Raw genomic sequence first — 16,633 nt, forward strand, 5'->3', positions numbered from 1 at the left:
AAATAGTGACAAGCAAAATTGAATCAAAACCTAAACAAAAACCAACGAGTCAATTTAAAAACTGACGAGTAAAAACATAATTCAATAAAGGAATTGTATCACAATGACAAAATCTCCGTTTATTGACAACATTAAGACGAAGTTGTCCAGCTTCCCCGATGACGTACTCCAACAGTAACAAAAAACTATCTTTGGTGTGTTCGTCGATCAATCCATATAACTATTACAGTATCTTTTAATAAAATTTCCGTAAGCTAGCTATAGTTGTGCAAACAGAAATAAAAACAATATTAAAAAAAAAAATGCGTCAGCCCGGAGTCGAACCGGGGGCTCGTCGATGGCAACGACGAATTTTACCGCTAAACCACTAACGCCTGAATATAATAAAAAGCTATTTTATTTATTAAGATCCGTTAAAACTATTACTAAAAGCTGACACATTTTTTGGAGCTGTAGGATCTCTTTTCTCGGGGTGATGATGCCTTCACTATGTACAGGAAATCCGGAGGATGTTCGGGATGGATTTTGTTTTACTTGCTTACTGGAATTTGTACTGAAAAGGTACCATCTGTCTGTTTGAAGAAGTTTTGCATGTTATTGTTTCTACAGTATATTGTAAAGTATATAGACCTGACGTTGGCGCATGTGCCTACATCGAGCCTTAGGCTCCGTCAATAAAAATTAATCAATTAATCAATCAATCGAGCTGTAAAATTACAAATGAAGTCAAAAAAAAATCCGAGAACAAATTATACAGACTTGAGCCATTTACAACAATGTTTTTTTTTGTCTCATAGGAAGGACTGGCATACCGTAATTGCTCATGCAACAAAAGGCATAATCAATCAGTCAGTCGCGTCAAGGTGGACCCTATGGCCTATGGCCGAGAAATCTTTGCGTTCGAGCATCGTGGCCGTGGCGACCGGATCGCGAGGTCCGAAATTGTATCGTTTTGAGAGGAATCTCTAAAGAAATATTTCGGTAGACAACACTATCAGTCCATGAGGCAGCTTGTAGTTCGAAAACTGAATGCTATTTCTCATTCAAAAAAACACTACTCGCCGGATAACTTAAAATGTTGCGACACGAGTGCGGGGATGGAAAACTATCTGAGGCTGCATGTCAGCAAAGCAATGAAACTGGCCTTGATGGCGTGTTGCCAGTACTGTTAGAACGGCCGATATAGCTTATGAAGCCATTGCGCTTGAGCACCACTGAGTTTCTCTGAGAGATTCCAGAGGCCAAAATCACTCAGGCCGGTCGACACATGCAGCCATTTCCCCCCTCACTTTTATTTGACCCAGATAATCTCAGCGTCTTCCAAATTTTCTTCAGTCTTTTTCGGAGGAGCAGTGATGAAATTGGTCCAGTTCGCGTAAACGAAAGTGTTTATCGTCCAGAAAGTCGCCCAAAGCGAGGTCGTAATTAGCAATTGCTGAATGCGATGGACCGCGCGGCAGACGCTGCTCCATTACTCCAGGGCAAGATGTCATTTCTACAGAAGTGCCGTTCGAGTAGGAACAATGGCATCTTTTTCCGGGTAGAGGACAGTCCATGTATTGTGTACTTCATTCCGAAGTTCAGACAAAATCAAAAAGGTCTCAGAAATGCAAAAAAAAAAAATGAGAAACAGAATGCTTAAATAACAAGCAGTCTTCCATCCGTCCAGGCGACCGCCAGATCAGGACAGTTGAGACTTATATCGCAAAAATCATTGGGTATGTTTGTCAGATGCCGACACATCGACACTAAGGTTGAGAGTCGGCTAGAGTCCACTGTGGGAGATAGCTGGTGAGCCACTGCTAAGGTCAGAGATTGGTGTCCAACTCTTTTGCGGGCTGGCCGACACTCTCCGTCAAGAATACGTTGACGAAATTGGCTGTACTGAAGAAGGGGAGGTCGAAGCCGGGTGCTTTGAGGGCGAGCGGCCCCTCTCGTCTTGGGGCCGTTGAAGAGAGATAGGTGGCCTGCGGAAACTCGGGATAGAAATCAGGATTGGGGCTGGAGAGACCACCCGGCCAGATTCTTCTGAGAGAGTTGCAGTGGGATCAAAGCGGACTAGAATAGAACGCCGCGTACCCTTCGGAACATGTGGCAGAACATGCGTAATCGGCTTACGAATATCATGAAGGTTAACGACTACGTGGTGATGACCTGTGAGAAGGGAAGGAAAACCTGAGTGGTGTTAATGCACCCGCTCTACAATTTTCCCATAAGGGGCAAAATCTGGGGTAAGGGCAGCTACCCGTGGCCTCAGTAGAGTCAAACAGAGGTGCATTGGCGAGCTGAAGAACTTGAAAGTGGGCCACCTTGTGGCAAGCCGGGAGGTTGTCAAAGAAATGATGAGAGATTCGATTTCAAGAGAAGTCTCAAGAACTGAAAGCGTGTGCGCGGAAAGAAGCTCCACCACCAAGTCCTGGGAAGAGGTGGGCGATTTATGAAGAACCGCCTGGAAAGAAAAAAAAATATTAGCAAAAGCTGATTGAATCATTTTAAGAGAGATAAGAGAGATATCTGAAGGAATATTGCGGTAACCCGCAGTGTCAGGCCATGAGGCAGCCTGTGGGGGATACCAGCCTCCCGGTGTGTTATCTGACGCCCAGCTGCCTGAGCATAAGATAACTTTTTGAGAGTTGTATCTTGATCGATTGATAAATTTTTAATGACATTATATACTCCAACACAATGATCTCTAAACGAACATATTAAAACCCTGAAAGGACATAGAGAACGGCTGTAGCCAATGTTAATGCCAAATATTTTTCACAATTAAAACATGTCACAAAAAAAGTAAAGAAATAAAAAAAGAAATTTCAAAGGATCAAGTGAACGTCTTTTCAACCTCAAGAGTCCAGAAGCCGCATTCCATCCCGAGTGATCTACCCAAATTATCTTTAAGCTGACAAGAACAAAGACTTGCCAGGAAAATTTGTACCCTCAACAATTGATCGATTAATTAACTTTTATTGACGGAGACTGAGGCTCGATGTAGGCACATACATCCGCCAACCAGGGTCTATATACTTCACAAACTACTGTAAAAACAACAGAGTGCAATACAACAGCGTGCAATACAACATGCAAAACATTTTGAAACAAACCAAATCTTACCTTTTCAGTATCGAATAAAACAGAAACCCTTCCGAACATCCTCCAGATTTCCTGTAACAAAAAAAAATTTAAAAGTCACAAAAATTGTCAGCTTTTAGTCATTTGATATTACACATAATATAGAATTGCAAAAAACTTTTAACAAGAAGCAGGCGTTAGTGGTTTAGCGGTAAAATTCGTCGTTGCCATCGACGAGCCCCCGGTTCGACTCCGGGCTGACGCATTTTTTTTAATGTTTTTTTTCCGTTATACTAAATTACAAAATTGTTATCATAATTTTTTTTTTTTATTGATTGATATATTTTTTATTGACACTATATACGATTTGCACTTGCTGGGACAACGCCAGTCAAACCAAACATTAGAATTTAGGCCAAGCCATCGTCAGAATTCCAGAGTAAATAAAAGCAAAACAAAATCGCACCTTTTCAGTGCTATGATCACTATTAGATGCCATTCATCCCGAGAAAATGTCTAAATTTTCCAAAAGTTACCAATAGTAATAATGCTAGACATTAGAACCTTGTTGAGATAACTTCCAAATGCCGGCCAACATCATCTTGTCAACATATGCTGCCTCGAGGTCTTGTTTCACACGAGCAAGAACACCCCCCCCCTCCTCCTCCCTCCCCCCCTCCCTCCCCCCCTCTCTCTCTCTCTCCTCGATAATAATTCGGTAGGTGTGGGATCAGGGCCAAGCAGCAATCTGTGTGCGTCATGGTCAGGTCACATTGTAGAAAAAGGTGGGTAATGTCATCAAACACGCCACACTCGCAGTCGTGGCTTTCACCGGAAATGTGAAAGCGTTGAAAGTAAGCTCCATATCTGCCATGGCTAATGCAAAGCTGTACAACCCATTGAGAATCACCTGTGGTCTATTGAAAAAATCACGTAAGAGGATGCCTTTGGTCTTTGCTCCGATGCCCTGAGACCGGGGTTGAGACGGCGCCTGTCGTGTCTGTATCGTAGTCTTGCTGCCACCGTTCGAGGAACGCCAGACGACTCTACGCACGCAAGACCTCGGACTGGACAATTGGGCGTTCATCTGCTTCACCTGGAAATTGCCATGGGACAGTGACTATCGGCGCTGGTTGGGCAATAGTCAAGCGTCATATGGGTCAGATCGTGAAGCAATGCTTTCCCAGAGCTAATCGTGAAGCCCCTATGATGAAGCTAACTTATCAAAACATAACTTGAATTTTTATTTTTATAATAACTGGAAAGAAATGACGGTAGAAGTAAAATAAATGCACTTACTTGATAGCGAGCAGGCAGAGTCAGCGATAAAATTTTCATGGTAGAGGAACAAAAATTATGCAGTAAATTGGAGCACTTGTTGCATTTCTTGTAGTTTTAAATATTTTTGATTGAATTAATACCGAGTCTTCGTGTACTGTTGTTTATTTTCTGTTAAGTGAAGTCGTACTTTTGTTGTGTGCTGAACGACAGGTTGATCCGTTTGAAATCAACGATTTATTCCCCCAAACTCCCAAATTAATCAACGATGACGAAATCTTCTTTCAGACATATTAAGATTACAAGCACAACCAACGCCGTACTTAAACAAGATTGCTAATTATTTATATAAAGATTTATCTAGTTCTACAAACCGGCAAAAAGATATATTCAGAAGGTTAAATGATAGTTGAAATATTTAATTGGAACCTGCTACAAAGCAAGACGAATAGGCTTATTTTGACACGAGGAGCAGTAAAAAATTTTGATTATCACATCTTCAATCATATTGATGAGTTTTCAAAGAAGGAGTTAAGATAATTCAATAGAAGTGTTCCGTTAAGGCAAAAAAAAAAAAAAATGAAGTAAACAATACAAGACTTGAACACAAAACTTGCCGTGCAAAAAAAAGAAGATAGATTTAACTAAATTTTTTTAATTTGACTTGACTTCTTATTTAAATATATACGGCCAAAAACACAGGTAAGTGGTAAAGTGAAAATGAAGCTAATTGTTTAAGCTTGAAAAGTATACCATTGAGTTATGGGATTGTTTCCCAGGAGTTGTAATCATTTGATGACATCGAATGCCGATTCCACTGCCCGGGGACACAGTTTAGAACTGCGAGGAAAGTTTATAATTACCACAGAGCAGAAAAACAGGATGCCAACGTTCATCGAATCCACATCACCGTTGCCTATACGTGATAACTTCTCGCAGCCAGTGACAATCTGGAGCAATCTTAACCCACCCTGAAGCAAATGCATTCCAAAAACTGGTATTTAACTAAACGGACAGTTAATATGGGCCCTAATACTGCCTTCCGAGCTTGAAATCGCAAAACAGCTCCTGAAATGCTACCAAAAATGAACGATACTCAAACAAAACGCGAACGAAGCAAAACAAAACAGTAACAGTGAAAATGAAGGTCCAATAAATATTTTATTTATTACTTGGTTGTTATAAAGACAGCACGCAATATATTTATGCTGATAATTTACATTTTCATTGTTGTGGCATCAGCAAGCTTCACCAGTACCGAAATATATGCACTACAAGGTCAAGATTATTGTAAACTAAACCTTAAGCTGGTAATCATTTCCATATTGTTACATCCATTCAATTCTAGATTAGGACAAAAGACAGCTTCATGCGGACACAACACTGACAAAAGGGCTTGAGCTGATCAGGCGACGGACAGAGGGCACTAAAGACCGCACTGGTGGCTGTCCATATAGGGTCATCAGTCAGGGCCAGCAACAATACCGTCACCGTTTGCCTATCCACCGCCACGTCCAGACGAAATCCAGCTTTCTCAATTGAGAAAATACAACGTTATCGTCGTGCACCACCACTTTCACGCAACACAAACAAAGACAAACCAGATAACATGTATGCTATTGATGAAATCCTTGATCAACAGACCAAAGGATGCTGACGTGAGTACCTGGTTAAATTGACCATGCAAAAACTTTTGATAAAGTTCAAAATATTACAGTTTAATGAATTCAAGGACCAGAAAGCTAAATTACTCTAACGATGGCCAAACTCGTGCTAATTATGTTCGACTTCTTGCTAAGCAAAACACCATATCACATTATAAAAAAGATATAACGGTCAAACTAAACAATCTAAAAAGGATTAGCCAAATCGAACATTATTGTAAAAAAAAATATTGCTCTTTTTTTTTTTTCTTAAAAAAGGACAACTAGGCACTCAAATGTATTAGCTGCTAACTAAGAAAACTGTATGATAAGATAAATGAATAAGTAAGTGAAAGGTTGACAGATTGAAATTCATCCAGAGAGAGAGGAACAGGAAAATTGAAGAACACAAAGCAGCAAACCAAGAAGAAACAATGAAAAGCAAACTAGTAAACTAATAAACATTATTTTTTATTTTAAATATTATAAATAAGATAATAAACACAATACAAAACAGTCACCATTAATCGCTGACAAGTGCCAGTGCGGCATGAGTAAAGAGGTTCTGAAACCATGTGGCGTCCTGTGCTGGGTCGCTTTGGAATTGGTACCGGCGTCGAGAAATATTTAGATCTTGGACAGCTGCGACAATCGTAGCATGATAAAAAAACCTTTAATACTTAGTCAAATTTTAGTCAATACATTTTGCCTGTAATAAATGACCAAAATGTTAAAAAATCATATAAAGGCGTTAGTGGTTTAGCGGTAAAATTCGTCGTTGCCATCGACGAGCCCCCGGTTCGACTCCGGGCTGACGCATTTTTTTGTTTTTAGTTATTCAGTTGACAGTACACTTAAAGTTTGGATAAATGTTTTGAAAGGTGAATTGGATTAAATGAATATTATATACATTTTTTTTAAGTGCATACTGATACATATACTATGACACTAAGGTTTATTTTAAGCGAGTAAAAGTGAGCAAAATAGATTTTAAATTAGAATCATAAATTATTGTCTTACGTATTAGTTTGCGCATGTTTTATAAAAAAGCGGGACTCGCTTGGAAGGCACGCAGATCCTCAAATCCCACAACGTGTTTAATTATATAAACTTTTTTATTTAGTTTTTGATTTACTATATATGGACCTTACAAGCTGTATATACAAAACCCTTGATTCATGACGATTTTTTTTTTTTTTTTTAGTTTGGTAAAATCCCTTTGGTTTTTGGCTGCATTGCCAGAAGTTGGTATTCGCATATAGGAAACATTTCAAAAATTATATCCGGGAAAAAAGTTGGGTGGGCGCATTGGGGAACCTCAAAATTGACTTTTACTTTTATTTTTCTGGGCAAAAGATGTGTGTGTACATGACAAAATAGATAAAAAAAAATACAAGCATGAAAAAATTTTGTATAATTGAAAGTGTAAAAAAAAAAAAAAAAATTATATATTTTGCAGGGTAGTATAGGCGACATGAAAAGTGAAAAAAAAGGATGACGAAGTGTTGTTATCAAGTGCTTATTTGCGTTTTAATGCTGGCATACATGTGTAACATGTTCTAGAATTTATACATATACATGAATTTTATAAAGCTAATTTCAAGGATATTTTCAAGTTTTCCAAGTTAGCCGGGTGGCAAAACTAACAAAATATTTGTGTAACTAAATTAATGGGTATAGATAGGTCGGTAAAAAAAAACCGGAATTATTTGTTTCGGCCCCCCTAGTCATCATTAGGCCCACGTGGGAAGTGTCAAATTTTGACTTTGTATAATTGCTTTTTGTTTTCCGTCTTTCTAGAAGCCGGCCTTCCCTTACATGGAAGGGGTACGCTGCTCGTGTTTTGCGGCTGACCCGGGTTCCGAATATATGCCTCGATTTATGATCGCATGTATAATAGAAATGATGTAAAGTAGTATACGTACTTTTTTTTTTTTGACTGCAATTTTGATAAAGTTTATAACTTTTCGTTGGTTTTTTTTTTTCTTGAACAGGTCGGGTTTCCCGTTGATGCCACATGCCCAACATTGAAAAACGGGATGAAAAAAAAAACAAAAAGAGAAAACTTCAAACAGTTGTATATTGGTATAATTTAAAAAAAAAAAAAAAATCAAGTATTATTAAACAATTACAATTGGCATTGTGGTTTAAAAAAAAAAAATCATGATTGAGAATCTCACTGCCGCCAACCCACGTCAAAGCTAATTGAACGTCTAATTTGACATGTTGTATTATAAATCAGGTACCCGTCGTATTACGTAGATGGTATACAATACAAGCGGGTAAGTAAATATAGCCCCAATGACAAAAGAATGTCAAAAAAAAATTTTTATTTTTTATTTTTTAGCACCTGTCAAAACGAAACTCTAAAAATCATGTCAAAACATGAAATACTGCAGTGTGTGAATATACAATATGGAAGAAGTAGGAAAAAAAAATCGCGCTTTCATTCCGCGCTAAGCGATAAAAGATCAAACAAAAAAAGCCAAGATGTATAATATATATATATACGAAACCAAAAAAAAAAAAAAAAATTAAAAAAATCAAAGCATTTTTTAGCTTGATTTATCCAACTTGAAAAAAAAAGATAGTTGAACACATTAAAAATTTTTAAAAAAAAAAATTTTGCAGCTTGAATTATTCTGTATCGATTGAAGAAAAAGAAGGCGACCAGAAAAGGAGGGAGGCATCATGAAGGACAGAAAAAAAAATAATAAGGTTTATAAGCCTGCATATTTGGCACATGATAGATACATGAATACCGAAAAGTACCACTTTGTTCCATGTCGAATGGATATGCACGACACAAAGTTTAACGTTTCTAGAATGCGGCACATCAAACCTGTCAATTTTAAAAGTTTAGTTTTATTATGCGGCGCAGCTTCTTTCGTTCGGTATACATAAAAGAAGGCTAGAAATTGCTATAATTTGTTACAATATAAACTCAGCAATTGGTATAAATCTGTCAGCGATATCGATTGCGCACTACAAATTCCCCCTTTTTTTCTTTTTAATTAATTATGCAAAAGATAACTTGCCCAAATATTGCATGTCAAAAAAAAAAAAAAAAAAAAAATTATAATGGCTTTTGAGAAAGTTGTTTAAACCAACAAAATCACATGCGTAGATAAATTAAAAAAAAATTAAGGGTATAATATTTCTGTTTTCTCAAGTTGTCAAAAATAATATATAAACGTTTTTTGTGAGTTCACAGATATTCTAGAAGGTTTCGTTTTCGTGTTCTTTTTTCTGTCTTTTTTTTTTTTTTGATTTAAAGAACTTTATTCAAGGAAGTTCAAAAATGTTTGAGCCGCAAAAAAAAAAAAAAATAAAAAGGGAGGTGGGTGAGCGGGGGAAATAAAACTGGGGGAATTTGAAACAAATTCATTCAAATTTTGGCACTTGAAAATAAAAAAAAAATTAAAATAAAAAAGTCAGCAAAGGGTCAGGAATGTGTAGAATTTTGACAAGAAGGAAAAAACAACAACAATAAATAATTAGTTTTTTTGACGGTGCGGACTTTGTTGCATAAACTAACAAAAAAATTACTACCAATCATGTGTTCATTGCCAGTGGAGCAAAAGCGTAAACCATAAAAATTGATGACATTTGCATGCGAGGGGGGGAGTAGTGACGACGTATATACTAAAACGTATATGCATATATGCACTCTATAACCGAGAAATTTAAATCTGTTTTTAATATTTCAAAAACTATAATACCTTGGTTATATATATTTTCAATTTGCGACAGTTATGAATGATGATGATGATCTTGTGCGATCCATGGCAAAAGGGGTAAGGGTATTATTTTAAAGATCATTTGTCCAATTTTTCGCAGAAACATCGACCAAAACTTTTTTAAAAATTATACGGCCCTCACAACAAGGTGTGCAATAAATTAAAATGCATCAGAGCATTGATGCAAATATGAATGGGGTGAACGACAGCACGGGAGGAAGGGGGGTGGCGAGATGGAGAAAGGAAGGCGAAGCCGAGCTTATTAAAAAGAAAGAATATTGCAAAGTTGCTCATGCACAGTTGAAAACAATTGGGTTTTGAATTACGTTTCGCAATAAGTCCAAGAAATTATTATATTCGGATTTCATACGCGAGAAGACTTAATTTTTTGCAATTCACATTTTTTTTTTTTAAATTTCATTGCAGCCACAAAAATGTCGAGCTAAATTATAAGCCGGGTTGGGGATCACCTAAAAAGAAATGAGGGGTAACAATCATATATTACTTACATATTCATCACCAAAAAAAAGAAAAAAAGAAAACAATGATAGTTGGTGGGTTGGAGGTATAGGTAGATACTCTTCGGCAATTTCCGTTACAATCGCGAACAAGTAGTTTATACCCTGTTTCGTTGTATTTTTTTCTTTTTTTTTTGTTCTGAACCAGAATTAATACCATGCAACGTTTCATTTTGTGACTTGTATATTTTTGTGTTTATTAATAATACCAATTGTGTTGTAGTACATGCATTGTGATGACATTTCACAGTGGCAGGTAAGCGAGCAATATTATGCCTAATGGCATTATCATTAATGAACCTGCTGAACCATGGAATACGTAAATCTAGTCCATTAGGAAACGTTGTCGGGGTGGGATGTCATGATGCGTTTTGATGACAAGCAAGGCAGGCAACAAAGATGAAATGAACTTTACGATTTTTTGTTTATTTTACATTTTTTACTTTTTATTTTTTTTTTGTGAAATAATTTTAAGAGGTACCATGTAATACATCGTTTAAAAATGTACAGATTTTTAAGTTATTAGTAGATACACATGTCTGCAACGATTGCATATCAAAGTGGTTTTATTAATTTACAATCGATGCAGACGGTAAAGCAATTTGAGTAATTTATGATGAATGCCTTTGCATTTTAATCTTATTTTTAATTTGAAACCCAAGGTATCTCTAACTCACAATCGTATCATAAAAGAGAATGAATGTAAACCGATTTTATCTAATCTTGCGGTTTTTTTTTTAAATGGGATCATGGATTTTTGCAATTGGCAAGTTCCGTGTCCAAAGATTTACAAAGTACAATACGTACCACAATACCGTGTAGACCTATCAACTAAACAAAAACGACATTTTAATATTGTATAATTAATTCGATGTAAGGGAAGTTCCCGCAAGTTATGCAATCGATTTCATTAAGGACTTATTGCCAATAACTACGAGACGTGGGCAGGTGAGTACACAAGCGAGAGGCAAAATGCGGAAGATGCCGTTGCCCACCAAGCCCCCCGCCCGTTCCTCCATCGTCTCATTCGTTCATTAAACTATGTGGCCGGAATCATATATTAGAATATATCTTAATATCTACCATTGTATAAATGTTTAAAAATTGTTCCCAGGTATGCAACTGAATCTGTAACTTGGATTGCAAAAAAAAAATTTCGATTAGAATGTACCGTATCAAATTTTTGCTATATATAGATAGGAAAAAAAAAAAATAACTGTTTCTTATTATTTTATATATATCCATCCATCTTTACGAAACTTCCGGCTGCAAAGGCTCTTACTTGTCCTTAATGCTGCCTTCTTCAATATTATAAGGTGACATTGTATGTTGGGATCGTAACGATCAATACTTATTACGTATTAGCATTCATTCATTCAATTAATTGCATATAGTACAATGCTCTAATTTTTGATAATATTATTATACGTAGACCTATGGCAGCCAGTTAGTTCTTATTCGATTACAATACTTCATGGTAAAAACATGTAATGATCAAGTGAGGTCTTTTGGTTTAAAATTATTTAACAAAAAGGAACAAGCCGAAGCGCCGTTGCAGCATGTTATTAAATTTATTACGTTACGTAATGATTAATCACAATCCAATAACAAAAGCAAATATGTAACTATATAATATTAAATTTCTTTTTAGAGTTTTTCCAAGTTTGTTATTCCGATCGTTACCGGTCATCACAAAACATTCCAATCAGCAGAGACGCCAAGGCAATCAATTGGTTTGAAACTTTAAAATTCGTTTTTAAAAAAAACCATAAATGTTTAAAATAAATTGATTTGGTATGAAATAATAAGTTATGCAAAAAAAATAATAAATACACATTAAGAGAAAAAAATGAACGAAATAATAAAACACACCCAAATGCTAAAAAAAAAAAAAAAATAAACACCGCAACGTATAAAATAAAAATACAAAAAATCATGTAGTTCTTTTTTTTAAAATTTGTAGCGAGCACCAATGATGTTCAACATGCGACTAACCCGCGAAACGTTTTCTCGAATCAAGTCATCTCTTAATTGCAACACGCGATCTTTCTTTTCCTTCCATTGTTTTGAATCATAATGACCGATTCGTTGCAAGACTTGAAGTTCGGTTTCGGTTTCACCTTGCATCCAAACTGCTTCAGGTGGAATTTGCGAATGGGCGGTAAGGAATGCTTGAGATGCGATCAATGGCGTGCCGGCAATGATGGACGTGGCCACGCTGGAAGACGATTGTGATTTAAGATAGTGTTCATTACCAAGCGTGGGAATGATGGCAACACCTTTTGACATTTCTTGGAAAAATTCAAAGAAGTTCAGGTTGGTAATAAACCCAATCTTTTGAGAGAACGCGTCGGCAATGTTTGGGATCTTGCCCGACCCAACCAATCTCAACGCAATGTCACAACCCAGTTGACCATACTCGGTGAAAATCTTGTTGTAGTTTCTTCGTTCGGATTCAAACTTGCCCGGAATAATGGCAAACGGTTGGTTTGAATTAAAATCTAAATTAACACCGGTTGAATAATTAAAAATGGGATGGAACAACAATGGCCGGTACTCTCGGTTGGGCGTGTCCAAAAACTGGGGGAAGTTTGATCGCACGTACGTATGCACATGCTTGGACAAGGTAGCAAAATGCCATTGGCCTCGCTGAATCCATGGTCTCATGTACGAAATCTCTTCAGCGTATTGGTCAATTTTCTTGTAATCCCAAAGATGAGCCTGGTGCACGATGCACATCACATGAGCACCCTGAGCAAGAGCGTTGGTCAGGGTTTGACCAAGCACTCGCATGTCTTCAGGGCAGGTGGTGAGGAAAATAAAGTCTGGCACGACTCCCATGTTGTCAAACACTTCGTTAGTGGCTTCAACCAAAGGCAAATTGTTGCGCTCCACGACCTGAAAAAAAAAAAGGCAAAAATGTCAGCCAAAAATAAAAAATAAAATTGAAATAAAAAACTAATTACCTCGACTTCCATGGCGTTGCGCAGACCCCATTTAGCGGTACCGGCTTCAGTGGTAAACACGGTGGTGTTGATACCTTCGACTGCAGCGAAAGTTTCAATCACGGGTACAAACACTTCAAAATGATAGTTTGGAGTGTTGACCAAAAAAACATTCAACGGGAATTCGACCTTGCCCTTTGCCGGCAGCGATAACGAATCTTGATCAGCCGCAGACCCGCCAAAGACGGCGGAAGCATCGAATGGCATGGGCACGGCAAACAATTGATCCTTAGACATTGAACCGTACACATAGATTCTGGAAAATAAGGCAATCAGATAAACAACCAAAACGGCTTCGATAAGAATCCGCAGGTGGGTCAATTTGATTGGCAACGAGGCCCGCTTGGCTCCAAGTTGAGACAGCTGTGCCTTAATTGCGGGCAGCTTGAAAGAGGCCATGACGGTAACTTATGCAGACAAAAATGCAAGAATGTAAAAAAAAAAAAAAAAAAAAGAAAAAAAAACAGAACGAGTGGTTGAAAGCACGATGGATGAAAATTGGTCTGACGAATAACTACATGAGAGAGGGTGCAAAGAGGGATATATATAAGTTTTTTTTTTGGTGGTAAAAGCAGAGGAGGACAGTGTGGAGGACGACGACCTTGTTTTTTGCTTTTTTCTCGCCCAATAAATAAAGGGGCATAGCCGTGTGAACTGAATTACTTTCTTTTACTTAGTTGCAGCACTGCACTATGGCCACTTTTGTCAGTCGTGTCGTGTCGAGTCGAGTCGTGTCGACTGCGGTTCGCGTGGTTCGGGTATGAACGATGACGTTACGTCAGCCAAACGGACTCGGTTGTGGTTGCAACACTTTTACCTCCTTTTTATACAAAACATTGCTCACTCACATCCGTTTTCCTTCCTCACACTGCCATTTTGCTGGCATTGTCTTTTTTGGCTCTCCTTTCATTTTTGTTTCCGCAATGCCAACGATCACTCTTGAATAATACGCACGTGCAGCAGCACAACCCCAACCTCGCCGCACGCTAGTCCGCGGCGCCGGCTCGAGGGAGATTTTGACGTATCGCGCACAAGTCTGACCCGCATGTACCTCGGTACCTCATTATTTCTTCTAATCCTATTTTAGTATTTTTAAAGTTCTGATTTTGACATGAGGCACGAGGGCAATAACGCTAGTACCTTGCCCTCCCCCCTCCCCGTATCTGCCGGCAAAGAACGAACACGTCAAAATTAACTGGTCAATTGCTTGCTGCACATCTTGCATGTTTTTACGCCTCAAAATATACAGATAGAAAAAATAAAAAAAACCAAGTTTATCAGCAGAAATCAAGACAGAGATTAGGAAAAAAAAAAAAAAAAGGGTCAAAATTGACACGAACGAGTCGCTAAAAAAAACTGCGTAGCTGCCACCATCGCTGCCAAATGACACCTGTAAGAAGAAGCTTGATAAAGTTTCACTGCCCGGGAACTCTTTTTTTTTTTATTTTTCCTTTTTTCGATTTCATATTATCATTTGGGGATCGAAGTTTGGCGGCATGTAACTAACTAGGTACGGTAGGTATTGTATTGTATTGTCGATACCTCATCCTGCAAGCACGAACTTGCCTATACGCAATCGGGGGCCCGTCAGATTAGCTTTCCCTTGGCTTTCTAAACCCCATTTCGGAAATGAAATTGTCAATAAATAATAATATATAGCCCGAACGGTTATAGCTGATCGTCGTGTTGGCTTTTTCATTTCATTTTAATTTTTTTTTTTTTTAAAGCCTGATTGACTTTAGTATGGTACCGCATGTCTTTGCCACCAGGTTTTTTTGTCGACAACAAGCGCATACCGTATTTTGGAAAAAAAAACAAAAAAAAAAATATGCAACTAACGATAAATTGTTATACCCGAAAAATAATTAAATTATTAGCAGTTTGACACTCAACAACTTCGCACGGTATTCTAACCGCTTAAAAAACAGCATTCTTCAAGGCTTGCCTGTTAAATTTTTTTTTTTTGCCACTTTTCCCTTTTCATGTTTGGCGCAAAAAGAGTAGATTAATATACCTCAATTTCGTCATCAATTTTGAAGCATTTCCCACAAAAGATAAAGTTCTTGGCTGGTATCATATAGCTAATTCTTGCACGTATTTGTAATGTTCTGCCGTACTTGTCTGTTACCAGTAATGTATTTTTATCCATATGTGTGTGTATATGCAAGAAGTGTCAGCATGCCAATCCAAATTTTTTGCATTCTTCAATTTCGCAATGAGAAAGCTTGGAAGGTAGGTCCCGCGGCGATGCAAAATGATAAAAAAAAAAAAAGAACATGATCGGTACTATCCATATATATATCTTTTTTTTTTGATTGAAAATATGTAATCTAATATCGGGTATAATTAGATCAGTAAATATTTATTTCATTTCATTTCATTTCGTATTTCGTATTTCGTATTGCGTTTTTGCGTTTAATCCGACCGTATTCGACAAAACCTTTTGCAAAAAGTATGTATTAGTAGATACTGCGTTCGTACCTTTTTTTTCATGTTCCGCTTTTGGAAATGTACTCAACTCTTTTCCAATCAAATAAGCATTCAACAAAGTCTGCTGCAAATGTCAATAAACAAAACGCCAAGAAATCATTCAATCGACCCATCCGAATTAGCCACCTTTGACTCTGGTACAATCTATACATATTGAAGTATCTCCCAAACGGATGGTACTGTAGGTACTTCAAAACCATGTCGCCTCGGAACAAGCAACAACTCTTTTTTTTTTTTTTTTTTTGCTTGTGGAACAATCCGCATCTCTGGTAAACAACACAATCATATACCTTTTCCAAATTAAACAGTTATAATATGTGTTCAATATGTGGTGGGTATGGTAAGCATTCCACTTCAACCGTCGTCGACATTTTTTTTTTGGTTCGCCAACCAAATAAGATAAATTCTGACCCACTTGGTCGTGAAGGTATCCTTGTTGAAGTACCCATCCACTGACGTGTTTAGACCTTTCCTTAAACCGTTGACTGGTGTTTTGTGTATGTCTTTCATATTATTATTATTATACCTCATCAACATCATCAAAAACATCTGCTGTCGTCGTCACCACTTTCCCTCGTTCACGTCTCGGGTAATAAAAACAAATTTGAGTTATCAAGCTCGTGCTGATTGTCGAACACCCGTCCAAAGCGGAGACAAACGACAAAAACCAAAAAAAAAAAAAAATAAGCATTCTGCATTCAGGCCAAGTTCGACTCAGCACAAACCAAACCAAGTAAGCATGTTCCATTGTCATGACAACACTTGTTTTTGATTTGCAAATGTCGCATCAATAGTGACCTAAGTACATGATTCCGCATCACTTCATCACCGACCTTGCATAAATATTAGAGAAAAAAGTATAAAAAAAATAACTCCACTTGACAATGACT

General features: G+C 37.4%; 1 protein-coding gene and 3 non-coding genes across 4 annotated transcripts; 2 read left to right on the forward strand and 2 right to left on the reverse strand.

Moving 5' to 3' along the window:
- Positions 1 to 303: 303 nt before the first annotated feature.
- Positions 304 to 374, reverse strand: V1514DRAFT_t86. Its single transcript has one exon. It is a non-coding gene; the product is annotated as a tRNA-Gly (tRNA).
- A 2,889-nt stretch (positions 375 to 3,263) lies between these two features.
- On the forward strand, positions 3,264 to 3,334 carry V1514DRAFT_t83. Its single transcript has one exon. It is a non-coding gene; the product is annotated as a tRNA-Gly (tRNA).
- A 3,404-nt stretch (positions 3,335 to 6,738) lies between these two features.
- V1514DRAFT_t84 lies at positions 6,739 to 6,809 on the forward strand. The gene has a single exon. It is a non-coding gene; the product is annotated as a tRNA-Gly (tRNA).
- A 5,389-nt stretch (positions 6,810 to 12,198) lies between these two features.
- Positions 12,199 to 13,652, reverse strand: V1514DRAFT_321625 (uncharacterized protein; the record flags this gene model as incomplete). The annotated part of the gene is made up of 2 exons (XM_066926055.1): positions 12,199 to 13,146; positions 13,215 to 13,652. The coding sequence occupies 2 exons, from the start codon at positions 13,650 to 13,652 to the stop codon at positions 12,199 to 12,201; spliced, it is 1,386 nt and encodes a 461-aa protein (XP_066781757.1).
- Between the last annotated feature and the right edge of the window lie 2,981 nt (positions 13,653 to 16,633).

This window comes from Lipomyces japonicus, assembly GCF_038497905.1.
Source record: "Lipomyces japonicus strain CBS 7319 unplaced genomic scaffold V1514scaffold_41, whole genome shotgun sequence".
Classification (NCBI taxonomy): domain Eukaryota; kingdom Fungi; phylum Ascomycota; class Lipomycetes; order Lipomycetales; family Lipomycetaceae; genus Lipomyces; species Lipomyces japonicus.